At 35.4% G+C, this 18,313-nt stretch overlaps 1 protein-coding gene across 1 annotated transcript in view; it reads left to right on the top strand.

Annotated features, from left to right (window-relative positions):
• Positions 1–18,313, top strand: part of COL25A1 (collagen type XXV alpha 1 chain) — a 445,201-nt gene that overhangs the window by 268,637 nt on the left and 158,251 nt on the right. The window contains exon 6 of the mRNA XM_035709664.2: positions 18,177–18,203. Within this exon, the coding sequence (XP_035565557.1) occupies positions 18,177–18,203 (27 nt within the window). The remainder of the gene's footprint in view (positions 1–18,176; positions 18,204–18,313) is intronic.

Here is an 18,313-nt window from a genome sequence, read left to right as displayed (position 1 = left end):
AATCTAATTATTTGCCTGACATTTAAATCTTTTGATTTGGCCTATTTTTCTAGCCCTATCTCCCTCTAATTTTTCGTTAATGCTCTGAACACAATGCTTCATCCAAATCAGATACAGCCCTGTACTTTTTTTTCTCTTCAAATCTGTTTCTCTTCATTTGTCTTTTCTTCGATTGTTCTTTTCTCAGAACCGTTTCCCTCTTTGCCCCTAGGTATACTGGTTTCACACATCCAGATATGGTTACCTTTCATACTTACCTAAGTATCTCTTCTTCAATCAAGATAGCTGCACTCTTGCTAAATCACCACAGCACTTTATGTGGACAGATTTTTATACTACTTTACCGTAGAGAGGGGCATAGATAATGAAATCAGAGAGATTGTAAGTCAGATCTTAGTTTTTCATTTACAAGCTCTGTGACCTTGGGCAAGTTACCCAGTCCTCTGAATCTCATTTTCCCCATCTGTAAGGCAGAGATGATAATTTCTTATCTCAACAGATAGTGTGAGGATTAAAATAAGATAATATATGTATGACTCTTAATGCAGTGCTTATAACATGGCAGGCACTCAATAAATATTAATTTCCTCCCTCTATTGTACTTTTTCCTCCTTCTCTTGTGTTATAGTCATTTATACACATCCCTTCTCTCTTGATTGCTAGCTTTTATGGTCTCCAAGGGCAGAGTTATGCTTTCTCTCATCTTTAGTATCCTCCATAACATTTTACTTAGTACCTGGTAAATAGTAGATGTTCAACAAATGCTGTTATGAATAGTATATGTAAAGGTAAGGAAAAAGGAGCTGAAGGAGAAAGAAAACTATCACTTTTCTAAAATTATCAATTTATCTTCATGATTCTAAATGTCCTGTCATATTACCATGTGTCATCAATAATGCCATTTAAAACAGGTCTCTGGGCAGCTCTGGTGGCTCAGCGGTTTAGCGCCGCCTTCAGCCCAGGGCATGATCCTGGAGACCTGGGATCAAGTCCTACATCAGGCTCCCTGCATGGAGCCTGCTTCTTGCTCTGCCTGTGTCTCTGCCTCTCTCTCTGTGTCTGTCATGAATAAATAAATAAAATCTTTTAAAAAAATAAAAAATAAAATAAAAAATAAAACAGGTCTCTGATGTTTCTAAGCTCTGGTATTTTACTGAACATTTGTCAATTTTAATATCTCACTTCCACTTGGTTTGGAGAGTTTGGATATCTTTGTTTCCTTTCAATATAGTAGTTTATATATATTGATATTTAATATTTGGTCAAATAAACAGATAGCCTTAATCCAGGGCCATTCTTATGATGTATTATTTTAGTTTTTAGCCATTTATTTATAGGGTTCAAGGCTTATCTTTGATTCTTAATAATCAAGACAGTTATGGAAACTAGTTTATGGTGATTGTGTTTAATGCCACATTTCTTAAACAATAATATTCTCCTACTAATAAATACTTTAGTAGAAATTGTAGAAACTAGTTTTAAAAAAATACTTCTCAGCAGTTCATCTTATGTGCATTATGGAGATACAATGGCCTTTTATTCGCTCCCAATAACTCCATCAGTATGTTTAATAAAGGTTAAGGGGATAGTGGAACCACTGTATTAAGTGAAAGATACCCCTTCTGTACCAAGGGCATTTCTTTTGCATAAAATTTTCAGAATTTTAAGCCCTCCTCGTAACTCCCCTTTGGAGTCGCATGTGAGTATAAAGGAAATATAATTCCCTTAGGAATTTGGAGGACTAATGCGGCATGTATGTTGTAATTCTGTATTACTCAGTGAGAAAAAAATGTAAGAGAAAACCACAAGCAAATACCATCAGACAACTGCACATGAAGGCGTGTGGCTTCCATTTGTATTTTTTCAAATGCACTTGAAAGAAGTGGAAGATGTCACATTGCCTTTTTCCAACAAATCCCCTTTTGCTTTTTTGTTGTTGCTGTTCTGACATTGTCACTGCCATTTCACAATATTTTGCTAAAATGTACAAGAATCAAGCTGTGTGTGTCTTGTAAGGAATTAATCCCAAATAAAATAGTATATTTTGGGACAATATTTAACTTTATGTTCATATGTTTTTAATTATATACTAAGCTCCTTCTAACCTAACACTTTAGCAATTCCCATATTTCATGTTTGTGTTCCAGTCCAGGCTTTTCCAGATCCATATAGTCTCACTTGGGGGCAAGGGGAGGACATGTACATTCTCCGATAAATTTGAAAAGCATGTGTCTGTGTGTGTGCATGTGTGTATGTGTGTGTGTATAGAAAAATATTTCTTTTGTTCAATACATAATAGAACTATCATATTAAACTAGTAATGTATTCTATCCTGAATAAATCATTTTAGATCTGAAAAAATAGTATCATTCCCCATTATCTATATTTTATGTAGTGGTTATATGATAAAGAAAATGATTATAAAAATCTTAACATTTTAATTTTTTTTGTATTTTATTAAGTAAGTGGTTAATTGAAAGACTCCATTGTACTCCATATAGCTTATACCTATATATACTTAACACTATATAAATATATACTTATATACATAGTATAAGAGCTTATTTATTTTATTATTACCCATATTTCCTTTTTTACATGGTGATTTGTATATTGAAACGGTATAACATCATCTCAACATTTAATTTTAGCTTAAAATTTTTTCCCACTGAAATTAATCGAAGAATTTGTTTCTGTGAACAACTTCATGCTTTATTTTCATCAAATATATTGCTTTTAATTCTGTCTGAATAAAGGTGTATGGGACATAGCCTTTCATGAATAATTATTCCAACTTTGATTTACATATGTTGAAGCTGTTATCAGTCCCTAAACTTACTCATTTTTGTATCTCAATTTCTTTATAATGTGATGTTATAGAGAAAATGCACACTAAATTTTTATTGAATAAATGTCTACAATTGGGACACCTGAGTGGCTCAGTCAGTTAAGTGGCGGATTCTTGGTCTGGGCTCAGGTCATGACCTCAGGGTCCTGAGATTGGATTCCATGCTGAGCATGGAATCTGTTTGTCCCTTTCCCTCTCTCTCTGCTCCTCCTTGCCACCTCCTCCCCGCCAATAAGTAAATAAAATTAAGAAAAATAAATGCCTACAATTAATAATTCAGATTTAAAGATAATTTTATATGCATTTAATTATGAAATGACTGAAACAACTGAAAATGCCAACTTTTAGGGTCTGTTTTTATTTATTTATTTATATTTTTTAAAGATTTTTATTTATTTATTCTTGAGAGACAGAGAGAGAGAGAGAGAGAGAGAGAGAGGCATGGACACAGGCAGAGGAAGAAGCAGGCTCCATGCAGGGAGCCCGACATGGGTCTCGATCCCGGGTCTCCAGGATCAGGTCCTGGACTGAAGGCGGTGCTAAACCACTGAGCCACCCGGGCTGCCATAGGGTCTGTTTTTAAAGGGAGCATATGGAATACATTGAGTAGGGTTAAGGGAATGGTCTACACGGGCAGACACCTGTGTTTAAATACTGGTCACTTACAAACTATATGACTTTGAGCAAATTGTCTGTTTTCCTTTCAGTTTTTTAACATAAAATAAAAATGGTTGGCTTGACTTAATACATGACTTAGTGAAACATTTAGAAGAGTGTATGGCATTTGTGTTATTATTAAAGTCCATTTATGCACATGTAAGCATCTACATTAAAAACCCTCTCACATGAACACTCACACTAAGACAGCCATGAAGTCATACAACCCTTATAATAGGACCTCATCTTCTAGATAAACATCCAATAGAATAAAGGCCTCAAATCATATAGAAATTTAGGTTAAGTAGTTCAATTTTAAAATTAAGAAATCCACGAAAAGTGATTATTACTGTTAGATGTGATTATAGTATGGGATACTCTATCTAAAACAAATATTTAGTGCATATTTGTGTGTGTGATTTTTTTCTAAAGATAGTGAGCAGTTTTAGTTAGAAATACTATTCTTCACTGAAATAAAATTGACTTACTTTGAAATGTTTCAAACTTCAAAATATTTTATTTATAAATTTTCTCAAGTAATGTAAGTGTATATAATTTCACATATACGTTTTTATGGATTCCTTTGTTTGATAATTTTAATATGCTAATCAAAATTCTTAATCAGCTAAATTTATTTTCTCTCTAAATATCTCCAGTCATATTTAATTGATACTATGTTTTAAATACGGAATGTATTTATTGGACCATGTGGAGATTAAAATAGAGGAATGCTATAAGACAGCAGGTAGAAAGAATGGCTCCAGAAACATTTTATTCCATCTTCTTCCTTTTGGGTAGGTCATATTTGAACTTAGTTTAAATAATAACTACAGGAGACTCTACTACCTTCCTAAGTTAATGTGAGCCTCTACACTTCTGGTTTATTTTTTTCAAATGATCAGTGCATTCAATGCTAATTATTTAAGATTTAGATCAGCCATAATTCATTGTCATAACTCACATTTAGTAAATACTCTTTCTATAAAAAAATACACCGAAGGGTGCCCCAGTGGCTCAGTCAGTTAAGTCTGTCTCCTGCTCAGATCATGACCCCTGGGTCCTGGGATCAAGCCCACGTAGGACTCCCTACTCAGTGGGGAGTCTACTTCTCTCTCTGCTCCTTCCCCTACTTGTGCTCTCTCATGCTCACTCTTTCTTTCTTAAATAAATCAATAGAATATCTTTTAAAAAATAAGAAAATACACTGAGATGAAAACAAATCAAAGGTGATGCATCCTTAATTGATATAGTTGAATAAATATCAAGTATCATTTAGTAAGAATAGTTATGGCACACTTTCCTTGAAACCTTTTACCTGGCAACCTGAACTCTGGAGCTATTTGGAAAACAATAAAAATAATGTGATTTTCAATTTCCAAAAGTAATGTTACTCCTTGCAATAAATTCAGGGCCACCATTTACACTCACACAGTTGTGTGCTGTGCAAGGCTACTCAGCAAAGGCACAGGAAAGGTCTGAAATTCAGCTCATGCTTCACTTGCCAAACTATGAGCTCTCGCTTGGGGCTACATCTACCTGGAGGAAAACCTCCTTATCTAATTAATACACTCTCAGTTTGGTCCATCATGACCCTGAATGAAGTACATGTTACTTACTTGGAGAAAACTAAGCAGTCTTACTGGAGGGCATCAGGGTCTGAGATGAGAACAATGTGTTCAGGAAGAAATGTAGACGGGGCAGTAGGCAGAGTCCTGGAGAGAAGCCACAGCTGTGTGTACAAGTTGTAGAAATGAGTGAAATGACCAGAACTTGTGTATGGAGGGTAAGAGAAGTCATGGGTGGAGGACGGTTAGTTATGAAGTACGTAGAGGGGGAGGAAAGGAAGATCTCCTACAGAGGAAATCCCCATCAGACAGTGGAAGATCCAGAAGAAGATAAAGGAGGAGTGGTCAGCTGTGTGAACTATAATAGTCACTGGGTTTCCAACTATAAGGTTACTTAGCAATTTTAGTGGCCTGGTGGTTTTCAAAGTAATATTGCCATGGTTTTAGGAATAATTCAGTATTGAAAATGTGGGAAGAATGAACATAGAACATTCCTTTCTAAAAGTTGGGAGTTACAGATGAGAGGGAGACAGGAGCCAAAAACATCTGTCCATGTTTGAGACATCTCAAAAAAATTCTTTCATAGAGTTCATCTTCAAGAGACTGTGCAAAGTTGTTTTATTCCTTTTACTACTAGTCTGCTCTCTGAACTAGTTATGAGTCAACAGATGAGAAATTAGAGTGATCTCAAAAAGTACAGCTTCTAGCTGTAATCAAATATATCCTCATAAACATTCATTGGAAACATGTTGGCCATACAGATACCTGTGACTTTTTGACTGTCAACAGGCTATTCAGGTAATACTAAATTTGACTCTGGTAACTTCTTAGAGACCTCTGTTGCAGGAAACCTGATAATGTATTTACTGATACTTACCATGTGTAAAGTACAAGACTACATTTGAATTAGGAACAGAAGAGAGGAAGAAAATAATACTTACATACCATATGTTCTTTTAATTACTTTCTGCAACTCCCATATAAGCTAAATATTGTTTGTTCCATCCTACAGATGCAGAAACTGAGGGTCAGAGAGGTTAAGTGACTGCCAAAGGTCATGTGTTAGTACGTATTAAAGCCTCCAGAGGCATTGCTTGTTGTATTTCCCCATATACCTTTCTTCTTGCCCTTAGGGGCCCTGATAGCTCAGTATGAAGCACAAATCTTATACCTAGCATGGTGAGCTAAGTTTTATAAAAGAATCACAAGTGCTTTAGGACTTCAAAACAGGGAAAACATCTCCAAAGGAGGATCAAGTAAAGTGAAGGGAAGAGAAATCACTGAGATGAGCTACCAATGACTGGTAGTAATGACGACAGTGAGATTGTCGAGGCGGGTGGAGACAGGACGCTTACTGGACTAACATTTGTACTGGGACTAAGATTTCTTTCAGAAACTCAAATTTCTACTATGTTTATTTTTTTTCAAATAGCTCCATAGCTCAAGTTGCCAGGTAAGAGGTTTCAAGAAGGTGTGCTATAATTATTCCAAGTCAAATGATAATTAAGGATGCTTATTTAGTAGAAAGAATGGCAGAAGCATCTCTGCTTACAGAAGTGACAGCAGTGAAGGGCCCTCTGAGAACAGCTAGTATTCAAGGTTGACTTGAGGACAGGGTCCTCATGGGGAATCAGGACAGGGGTGGGAGGGGGGGATAAATTAGAAAAGGAAAGTTAGGAGTAGATCATAGTGGACTTTGGACATAAGGCAGAAGTTAACACTTTATTTGGTAGGAATCTGAAGGGTTGCTGAAAATAAAATTTTTGATTATGTGACTATTTCTTTGGGGAATTTTCAAACATACTCAAAAGGAAAAGGAAATAGTATCATAAACTGCCCTAGAACTATCACCCAGCTTCAAGAATTCTCAATAGCTAATCTTGTTTCATGAATCCCTTCCCCTTGCTTTTTGTTTTGGTTTATTTTGTTTGCTGATGTATTTAAAAGCAAAACCTAGATATTATATAATTTCATCTGTAAATACTAAAATAGGAATCTCTGAGAGGGTTTTTCTAAAATATAGCCATCATTTAATTATCAACTCTAACTTCTTATTATCATCATACCCGGTCCATATTCAAATTTCCCCAGTTGTCTTAAACATGTCTCTTTATAGATTATTAGTTTGAATCAAGACCCAAAGCCCAATTGGCATTTAATTGCTATAACTCTATAGTCTCTTTTACTCTCTAGTTGTCTTCCTTTAATAAAAATGTTTTCACATCACCAATTTTCCCTCAACCTTTGACTTGTATATAGAATGCCACACACTCTGAATTGATCTAGTGACATCCTTATGGTATTGTTTAACCTGTTCTCATCTTCTGTATATCTCACAAACTGCAAGTTCCATTTAGAAGTTTATGATTAGTCTCTGGTTTAATGTTTAGGAAATAATCTCTTATGAAGATGTAGTATACTCCCCTCTTCATTTTATCAAGAAGCAGGTAATGTTCCATTGATCAGCAGGTCAAGTGTTATTGGCCTGATTTCCTGCAACCTTTCCTGTAACAGCTTCTGTATCCGTGGAGGATTGTTGCCTATAAGGACTTTTTCACTGGGCCCTTAACAGTTTTCGGGCTGAGGAATATGTTCAGAAATGTGACTTAGGAAACATAATCTGACAAAAATATGTAGGATGGGATAAAGTGAGAGAAGATTTAAGAGGCTTGTAGACTATTCCTGTTTTCTAGGAATAAGTATTGGCAACAAACATGGAAAGATAGATTCAAAGGACTTTTGTGGAGAATGACATCTCTGGGACTTGGCAATAGATTCCATTTACTGAATCAAACATAACACTGGCCTTTTAGAGTTGGAGGAGTAGTGGTGTGCTTAACAAAAAATAGGAAGGTCAGGAGTCATGAATGGCTTGCAGTAGAAATTGAGAAGTTTGGTTTGAGAATGATGAGTTTGAGCTGATGATGGCATATCTTGGCTTAGACATCTGGTGAGCAGTTGGGAATGCAGACTGCAGCCTGGAAAAGAATTGAGGACATAAGTCAGGTAATAATTAAAGCCTCGAGGGTATATTTGATAGCTGATGAAGGGAGTAAAGTGAAAAGACAAAAGGTTTAGACACAAATTTGGGCATGTCATGTTTGGGTTTTGTCAACCCTTCCTCCCCAAAGCTCTGGTTTATTTAGTTTTAGTTTAGCCCAGAGCGACTCCTTTCTAGGGCCCCAAAGACTGGCTCAGCAGTTTCCCTTCTCATAGCTTAGCTTTATTCTTCCTAATGGAAAGAAATGCCCCCAAGACCAATATGTATTTCACCTCCTATTACTTTATTTTTCCTAAAATCAGACTGTAAAAAATATGACTTCTACTTTGCTACCTCCCTTCTCTTTCTTCAAAGACAATTTTTTTCTTTTTATGACCAATCTATTATTAAACAAATTTGATGGAGATAATTAGAAGAAGATAGGACCTTCAAGTGAGGGAAGAGAGGGCAAAAGAACTTTTCTTCCCTTTGACTTTTAGGGAGGTTGAATGAATGGATGTGTTTAGAGAGCAAGGGGAAGAACCTAAGGGAACTGTATTGGTTGAAAAGACAATGAGAGCAATGATACATACATAGCAGGCAAGGTTGGAGAGGAGGCATGAGTGCATAGGTACAATATTTTCTTCACTCCACAGAGAGAAGAGGGGTAGCTGCAGAAAAATCTGAAGATGAAGAGCACCGTAATTGTAGAAGCTTACATTAAAAGCTTTTGATCATTTTAGTCATCAGCTGAGAGAGAGAGAGCTTGGGCTTCTAATTTATACTGAGCTTCAGGCTTTCCTACTCTCATTTTTTTTTTGACAGTTGATTGTTTTTTATTCCTTCTCCATATCTCCTTAGACTCAAAGAAATATCTACCCTCATCCTTGTGTTGTGCTCAGTTGCTCTTTACAAAACTGCATTGTTTTATAAAATATGACAAATAAAACAAAGAATCAAACTAACTTGCAAACCAGGCTTTCTTGAGTATCCTGGGCAAAATTATGTTGGGGCAGTATATTAGGAAACATGGTGAAGTAAACTATTGTAAATTAAACCCAAGGTGTAAAGTTGAATGTACCTCTGAATACATTTTAATTATATTGAGCAGTGTAAGGGTATGTAGGATAGCTTAGACCATTAGCTGTAAAATCACAGGAGCTACTGTGGGCATTGAAAGCAAGCTGATACTTTCTTTCAACAAAAGGAATGTTTAGGATTCCAGGTCTTTCACCATGGAGTTCATTTTATTTGACCTCTTAAAAATAAGTAAAAAAAAAAAATTCAAAGTTAAACAAAATAATTTTAGCAGTCACTTAAAACATTTAGATACAAGGGATGAAGATAAAGAGAAGGGAACCCTTGGTTTTGATTGGCAGGAGCAGTAATTTGGCTGTATTTAATTTGTATTGTGTTAGAAAAGAAAGCCAGAGTGAGCTTTCCCGATTCCTGCTGTTTTATAAGCCCTTAACTCCATTGAGCTACATCAGTCTTACTTTTGAGCGTCCTTTTTAAATGTTTGGTTTTTCTGAATTTTCTTTTAGTGCTAGACCCCACTAATTGTTTCCTTATGGCAGCTGCTTATGATTTAAGACTGATCATGAGCACATATAGTCCCTTGTTCAAGGCTTGAACTGACATCACAAAAGAACTTGAAGTTACGATCTCACCACAGAAAATGCCCAGAAAAGAATAGCTATAAAAATTAGTTTTGCAATAAGTGGGGCTGGTTTTGATATTTTAAATTTTTGCCTATACCTACCCCCTGTTCTGCTGGGTCTCTTTTAATCTTCAATGCAAAATGAAAGGTGTAAAGTCTGAAGCTATAAATCTGTTTATAGCTATAATTCCCTTCCCTGGCTTACCAGAGTTTGACACTATAATAAACACAGTTCTTCTGCAGCAACGTTGAATCTGGTTCTTGTATAATTCTTTATATGTTGCTGCTTTGAACACTGAGAGGTTTATTGTATTCTTTTCTTTCTGGATGTTTCAATTCAGCAAGAATTGATTGAGTACCTACTATATGCTAGGGGCGACTAGAAAGTGCTAGGGCTTAAAGTGTAACCTTGGTTAGTCATTCAAGTAATGGTTAAAACCAGTGAGCTGTTTTAGTCTTGCTTTGGTTTTCTTTTGATAATAGTTCTTAAATATCAAGGTAAACTATATTAAACCTTTGTATTCTCCAAACATTTTTAGCCATAAGCCTAACATATTTCTTCCCACATGACGTCTTGATTTTAGGAAATCAGTATATTTATCATCTTTATCTTCAGGTCAAGTGCCTGAGAAAAAAAAATTATTTTATGTTTACCATAATTAAAACATTAAAAACATTGACTGTGTACTTAATAATCATTATCATTGGTCAATCAGGCATTCTACAAATTGTTTCATGGACAGTGTTTTATTTTAGTCAAATAATAAGCATTATTTTCCTCATTTTACAGATGAAGAAACTGAGGCTTAAGGAGTTTAATTAACTTATCAAAGTTTACACAAGTGATCACAACCAAGATTTCAATCTGAATCCGTTTGACTCCAAGGCTTGAGCTCTTAATCACCAAGACAGTTTATTTACTTTATTTTGAAATAATTTCTCCAAATTATACTTTTGCTTTTTTAAATTATCTTTTATTTTTAAAAAAGATATTATTTATTTCAAAGAGAAAGAATGAGAAGGAGAGCATGAGTGGGGGAGAGGCAGAGAAAGAAGCGGACTACCGGCTGAGCAGGGAGCCTGAAGGGGCTCTCAGTCCTGGGACTCAGGGATCATGACCTGAGCTGAAGGCAGATGCTTAACCAGTTGAGCCACCCAGGTGCCCCTGTACTTTTGCTTTTTATTTTTACTTTTTTCTGAAGTACTTTAAAAAGAAATTATATGCAAGCACACACACACACACACACACACACACACACACACACAAATCTATACTTACATATAGGAGCTCCTACATTTTTATGTCAGGTTTTCCATAGAAAGTTTAACATTTACACATTACCTGTTGAAATTATTTGCAAAATTGAAAGTCTATGAAACAAAAAAAAAGTGATTTTTAGGAAGAAATGTCTCTGAAAATATATATTATGCTAGTAAAGCAGAAATATATATTAGAGTTCAAGGTTTTAGGTATACACTTAGAAGAACACATGTTCACATTTTAGTTAGAAGTGAGCCTAAGCTAACTGCATAAAACACTTTACTCAGAAGTATGGTAACTTGATTGACATTTAAATAGCTAGAAATATATATATATACAAATTATGAATAGGCACAGGAAATGATGTTTATAACACTCACTTAGAAGCAACATTAAAAGGACTGGTAACATCAAGTGTTAATGAGAGCATGGAGTAACTAGAATTCCCATACATCGCTGGGTGGGAATGCAAAATGGCCACTGGAAAAGAATGTAGCAATTTCTTATAAAGTTCAATATACACTTACTATACAACCCTGCAACTAAAAATCCTGCTATTATTTACCTAAGAAACATGAAAATCTATGTCTATGTCTAAACAAAACCCTGTATGTAAATGCTCAGAGCAGTTTATGTATAATAACTCCAATGTGCAAACAATTGTCCTTCATCTAGCAAATGGATAAACAAATTTTAATGTGTCACTAAAAAAAATAAAATAAATAAATAAATAAATAAATAAATAAATAAATAGCTAGGGTCCTTACTTTTCAAATAAGCACTGGGTTTTTCCGTTGTTAAATACTATTTGCACTATGATTTTGTGAGTTTTAAATACCTGCTAAAAACTGTGGTACCAAATTCAATTTATTCATGAATGTATGCCTTAAGAACATCTATTTCATTGTCACAATGGGCCAAGTTTATGATGCAGTCAGCAAGTAGGCAGAAATCTTATCATCTGTAGAATTGAGACTTTTACCCTACTTTAACATGAGGTAATCAGATATTCCGTTTCCTTCCTCCCTAGGAGACTTTGAACATTGATAAAGTAATGTTTACAAGAATACCTGAGTACAGGGATCCCTGGGTGGCGCAGCAGTTTGGCGCCTGCCTTTGGCCCAGGGCACGATCCTGGCGACCCAGGATCGAATCCCACATCAGGCTCCCGGTGCATGGAGCCTGCTTCTCCCTCTGCCTGTGTCTCTGCCTCTCCCTCTCTCTCTCTGTGACTATCATACATAAATAAAAAAATTAAAAAAAAAAGAATACCTGAGTACATAGACATCAAACATGCACTGATCACTGAGGTTGTGCTACACTCCTAGAGAACGGTTAATGCCTTTGTCTTCCTTATCTTTAAAAAACTAGGGAAATTACAACGTTTAAATATAGTAACCCATGTTCAGCTTACAGTCTAAAAAACAGAGGAAGAAATGTAATAAAGGTGTACTTTATTTATTAATAAGTTAACGTAGAGGAAGAATGGCTGGCCAGTATGGCCACAATATGTCATCTATGCTCCTTTTACCCAACAGTGATGATAGAGAATTTTCTCTTTCTCAACTATTTCTGATCAGACCAGCCAAGGCTGCCAATAATCAGTTTTGATTTGAATACCCCTAAAACCAGATTTAATATTCTATATGTTTCACTTGGCTCTGGAGTTCCTGTGTTCATCAGAGTGGGAGCAGTTGTAGACCAACCATTTTCTGTTAATGCACTAAATTGTGAACTTTCGAATGAGTCACCACATTGATGATCTGTCAGTGGCTCTCATGTCCATTCAGTTAATTGGTCTTTTTGGTTCTATCTCAGAAATGTCTTCTGAATCTAGAACTTTTCCTTTGTTCCCACGATCATCTATCTCTTGGACCAACGCAATAAATTGCTAAGGAGGATAGCATTCCATGCTCTCAGAGTTCCACAGAGCATACTTGATCTTACCATTCTTTTGTTAAATTGATGTCAGACTTCGGCCCAGGGATTTGGGTTTTATTAGCCAACCTTTCCCAAATCTCTTTCCCAAATCTAAGTATCCCCCATTACCACTCCCCACACACTCCCCACACGACATATGTTCTTACCGCCCTGAACTCCTTGTCTTTCTCTTATAGCCTGATGTTCTTTTACACTTAGGCATATTCTTCTGACTGAACTGCTTCACCCCTTCCCAGTCCCATTTATCTCTGGCCAACTTTCAAGAGCCAGTTCCAATATCATCTTTTGAACTCCAGTTCTCCCACTTTTTTTCCTCTCTGTACTGCCACAACACAGCGTTCATTCCACTGATTACAATTATATTTACATATCCCTCCTTCAGATTCAGAGCACATTGACTGGCTGGTAATTGGCCATAAATGCTTAGAAAATAAAACTTGTTGGTCTTCATAATTCTATGGTAATGAAAAAATTAATCAGAAAAAGGTTTCTTATATTTCAAAAATGAAAATGATCTATGCTTTTCTGGGATAGAAATCATAACTCCATTCTTATTCCAGCAGCTCTGGCTGCCAAGAATGTCCAGGGTTTGCTCTTTTTCCATTTTTTTTTTAACTTCTAGCAGAATTTAATTTTGTCTTCATGATTACCATCTTTAAAAAATCATTCCCCCTTTAGCTTTTGCCATTCGAAGTAGGCAAAATTTACAGTTGTGATGAATGAAAGGTCTTAATTGGAATATCCAGGCTCCAGGAATATATGTCTTTTCCAGCTATATTTCAATTACTTTATGCAGATTGAAATCCAACATTTTACTGAATGTCAATTATAGTACCTCTCATTCACAATGCTTTTAGTTTGGTTTTATAATTTAGTCAAACCAGGTAATAGAGCCTGGAGAAAGATCTAAAATCTTAGTTATTTGGCTAGAAATAGATTTGGGGAGACTGAAGTTGGTATAGGCTAAGATCCACATTAAAGGCTTGGTACAAATAGCAGGATTGTTGCTATAAATTCTGAATTTGAAATCATTTGAATAGAGGTTAATTTGAAGTTTGCCACTGATATTTATAACACTCTAACAATGCTCTACAAGAAACACTCCAACTATTGAATAAGAACGCTAATAATAAAAACTTGGTTAGCACCTTTAAAATTTGTTATTAGGGTTAATAAGATAAAACTAATTAGAAATAATCATTTCAAATATTCTTATTTATTTATTTAAGTGGACAAAATAAAAGATCTAACTCCAATCTACTGGACCAGACTGGAAGGATAGGAATCCCAAAAGAAGCCTTACCTAAAGAGTCCTTTTCCCATATTTACTTATTTGACCTCAAACTTGTTTTAGCAAGAAAGTTTTACTTTCAAATAGTTACCAATGAATCACTGACAGAGATATCTGAAGAACAAATATTTCCACCAACTATTAAATTGTTAGCTTAGTGTATTTGGAAACAACAAAATGCCACGGTAAAATATACCGTAATTCAAATAATTCATTAATTTTTATTGTTGCCTATCCTTTGGTTAATACCAGTCTAAAGACAAAACAACTTAAATAGTGACCCAGCTTTAATTTTAAAAGTTAATAATTAAAGAAACCTTTTGTTCACTTGTAATGTTTTGACTTAGAAAAGAACATGACTCCCAAATTTTTAAATACTATCTGTGTTTACGAAGATCGTCCATGTTTTTCTTCAAATTCAATCCATATTTGCAGTGAAGAGGATCCAATTCAGAAATAAGAGTGGGATTTCAGTCAGAGCAGAAGAAAACACCTGCTATTAATCCTAAGAGCACAAGTGGGGTCTGGAGTGTCCGAAGCAGTCGCCACAGCTGTGATTGGAGGTTGACCTCTGCTTCGGGTCTGTCTTGAGCTGGCAGGTGCCAGGACGCCATTCTGTCTGCGCAGAAACATCCCCTTTTGAAGCAGCAGTATTTATTGCTCAATTGTGAATGCAAATTTTTATATGGTCGTGAATTAAGGATCCTTGCTTATGGTAAGCTGTCTAAAGAGGTCTAGTTGACACATGTGGCTTTGGCATTAGTAATTGGACTTTGAGGAAAAAAGTTTTCTTTGCACTCCACTGTAAAATTGTTTTGGAAAAGCTTTGACCTCAAACATGCCATATAACCTAATAAAGTGCCTTGAGAGGACTAGAACAATGAGAGGCTTGGCCTCTGAAATCTCACCAGCAAAAGCAAACTAAAGTTTAAAGAGAAGCTTTTGGTGGGGAAAGGGGTCCGCACAGGGGAGGGGTTCCATAGTAACTGTAAGTAACCTTATAATAGGATTTTCTTCTAGGAGAGTTTTTCTTTTTTTTTTTTTTTTTTTTTTTTTTTAATTTATGATAGGCACACAGTGAGAGAGAGAGAGGCAGAGACACAGGCAGAGGGAGAAGCAGGCTCCATGCACCGGGAGCCCGACATGGGATTCGATCCCGGGTCTCCAGGATCGCGCCCTGGGCCAAAGGCAGGCACCAAACCGCTGCGCCACCCAGGGATCCCCGGAGAGTTTTTCTTAATTCTAGTATTGGGAAGTGTTTAATTGTGGCACTAGACTATTAAACTTTTCCAAAATAGACCATTCAGGTTTTCTAAAGCAGCTTCTCCCACCATAACTTCCATCAGTGCCTAGAAGATTGCCAAACTCTCTATATGCATTGAAAAATGTATATAAAAATGAAAATAGACTTAAAAAACATGCTATTTAAATAAAGACTAGAATATCCATTGTATTTCTTAAACTTGATAGTAGGTATCCTCTCATTCTTTTGGGGGGACTTTCCTTTGCCGAACCAAAGTAAAACCTTACTTGTAGAGCATTAGAGAACATTTTATATGTGTTTAAAATGACCTAATAAATTCTTTAAACTTAATTTTACAGAAGTAGACACAGTCTATAGCAATTACTCACTACTTGGTTCACTGAAAACAATAATAAAACGTTAACATTTTACTGAAAACATAAAGAAAAATGACTTCCATGGTTTCCCTTTGTTTTAATGGCAAAAGTCTTTTCTGGGATAAGAGAGACAAGGGTTTACTTAGTTGATTCCATTATCTTAGCTCCCATTCTCTCTCTCTGACCCTCCACAATTCCTCTTTCATTTTGAACTTGAGGTCTTGGGGTCACTGCCCAGGATATTGGGAAATGCAATTGGGAGGCATTTCAGAAGGTGTCTGTTGAAGGCAGCCACATTCTTTATGCGAATCTAGTTCTAGAGCTGTGTCCCAACACTTACCATCCTAACCTGGTCACACAGACTCGGTTAAAGTCCTGGCTAACTTACTTGCAAGAGACCTAACCTTGGTAATCTTTGAGTTTTACTTTTGGCATCTATAAAAGGAATATCATAATACTTTCTTTGCTGGATTGAGAGAAGATTAAATACATTAACAGGTGAAAGTTCTTTGTTAATGGTAAAATACACAAAAATACAAGACATGATATTATAGTTATTATTAAGTTTGTGATAACCTCACAGCTGTTACTCTGAGTGTCATTAAATTCCTGAGAGTGGAAATTTAGTACAGTTCCTCTGTAGCAGATACCTAGCAGGAGATATTTCAGTAGACAGAGTATTCCTACATTTCCACCTGAAGCACCATAGCAAGGACTTAGGAAGGGGTACTTTGCTAGAACGTAAGTGCATCTAGTCTAGACTTACACTGTCTCCCAGGACTGCTAAAGGTGAAGGTGAGAGATTGAAGGTAAGTCTCAAATGCTCCAAGTCTTCAAGTAGGCTGAGCCCTGAAACATGATTTCATATTTAAGAGCTAGCGGAAAAGCGTATGGATGTCTTTAGATTTAGTATTTCCTGCTGGCATTTTTGCTTAAAGATTAAAGAAAATCTCAGTGTGGCTTAAGAATAGACAGCTGCCCAACAAAGTAGAAAATCCCGAAAAGAGCCACATCTATGTGGTTATCTGATTTATGACAAAGATAACACTGTACTACAATGGGGAAAAGATTCATTTTCAATAAATGGTGTTGGGTTAATCTGATATCCACATAGGAGAAAAAAAAGCATCTTGACTTTGACCTCACACTGTGCATAGTATCAATTCCCTATGAATTCAGATCTGAGTATGAAAAAGAAAGTAGTAAAGCCTCTTTTTTTTATCTTATTTTTGTTGTTTGTTTTTTCCCCTTCAGTTAGGGCACGATGCCATACCAAACAATATAAGTTTAACATGCTTTAACACTGGAAGTGTTACATTAGTTTCAGGTTACAATATAATGAGTCAGCAATTCTATACATTACTCAGTGCACATCATGTACTCTATATCCTGTGCACCTATTTCACCCATCCTCCCACCCACCTCCCCTCTGGCAACCACCAGTTTGTTCTCTATAGTTAAGAGTCTGTTTTTTTGTTTCTCTTTTTTTTTCTTTGCTTGTTTCTTAAATGCCACATATGAGTGAAATCATATGGTATTTGTCTTTCTGTCTGATATATTTCATTTAGTTATACCCTCTAGATCCATCTATGTTATTGCAAATGGCAAGATTTTGTTCTTTTTTATGGCTGAGTGATATTCCATCTGTATGTGTATACTACATCTCTTTTTTATTTATCTTAATTTTTAAAAATTTTAATTCCAGTATAAGTTAACATACAGTATTAAAGTAGTTTTAATAAAACTTATAGCTTTTAGAATAAACATAGAAGGATCTCTTTATGACCTTGGAGTAAGAAAAAATTTCTTCATGGAGCACAAAATGAGATAAAGAGAAAAAAATGTTAAATTGAATTTTATTAAAATTAAGAACTTCTGTTCATTGAAACCCAGTGAAGAGAAATAAACACAATACACAGAGTGGGAGAATATATTTGCAATAAATAACTGATACACAACTCATATTCAAAACAATGGTAAAGCACTCTCACCTCTCTCTTGATATATATAGATATTATAATATATATAGAACTCTAGCAAATCTAAAGGACAACTCAATAGAAAAAGGACAAAAGATGTGAATAGACAATTTATGGATGAAGATGCAAAATGGACACCACATGAATTAAAAAGAGTTCAACTAATTAATCACTGGAGAAATACAAATTAAAACAGTGTGAAACTACTACACTTCCCATCAGAATATCTAAAACAAAACAAAACGATGGAAAATACCAAATATTGGTGATGATATAGGGAAACTGATATAGGGAAACTTGAATCTATTCAAGCTATAATTTTTAAAATTTATTAAACATGTTTTTCTTTTTCTTTTCTTTTCTTTTTTTATTAGGGCCCTCCTGGTCCAAAAGGTGATAAGGTAAGAAAATGTGTAGCAGAAACAAATTAAGTTAGTGGAAATCCATTGGTATGATCTATGCTATGTTATATTTTGTAATGAGCGTCACATATGGACTTTATGCTAAAACT

This window comes from Canis lupus, chromosome 32 (assembly GCF_003254725.2).
Source record: "Canis lupus dingo isolate Sandy chromosome 32, ASM325472v2, whole genome shotgun sequence".
In the NCBI taxonomy this organism is placed as follows: Eukaryota; Metazoa; Chordata; class Mammalia; order Carnivora; family Canidae; genus Canis; species Canis lupus.
This window is presented reverse-complemented; position numbering and strand designations above follow the sequence as displayed.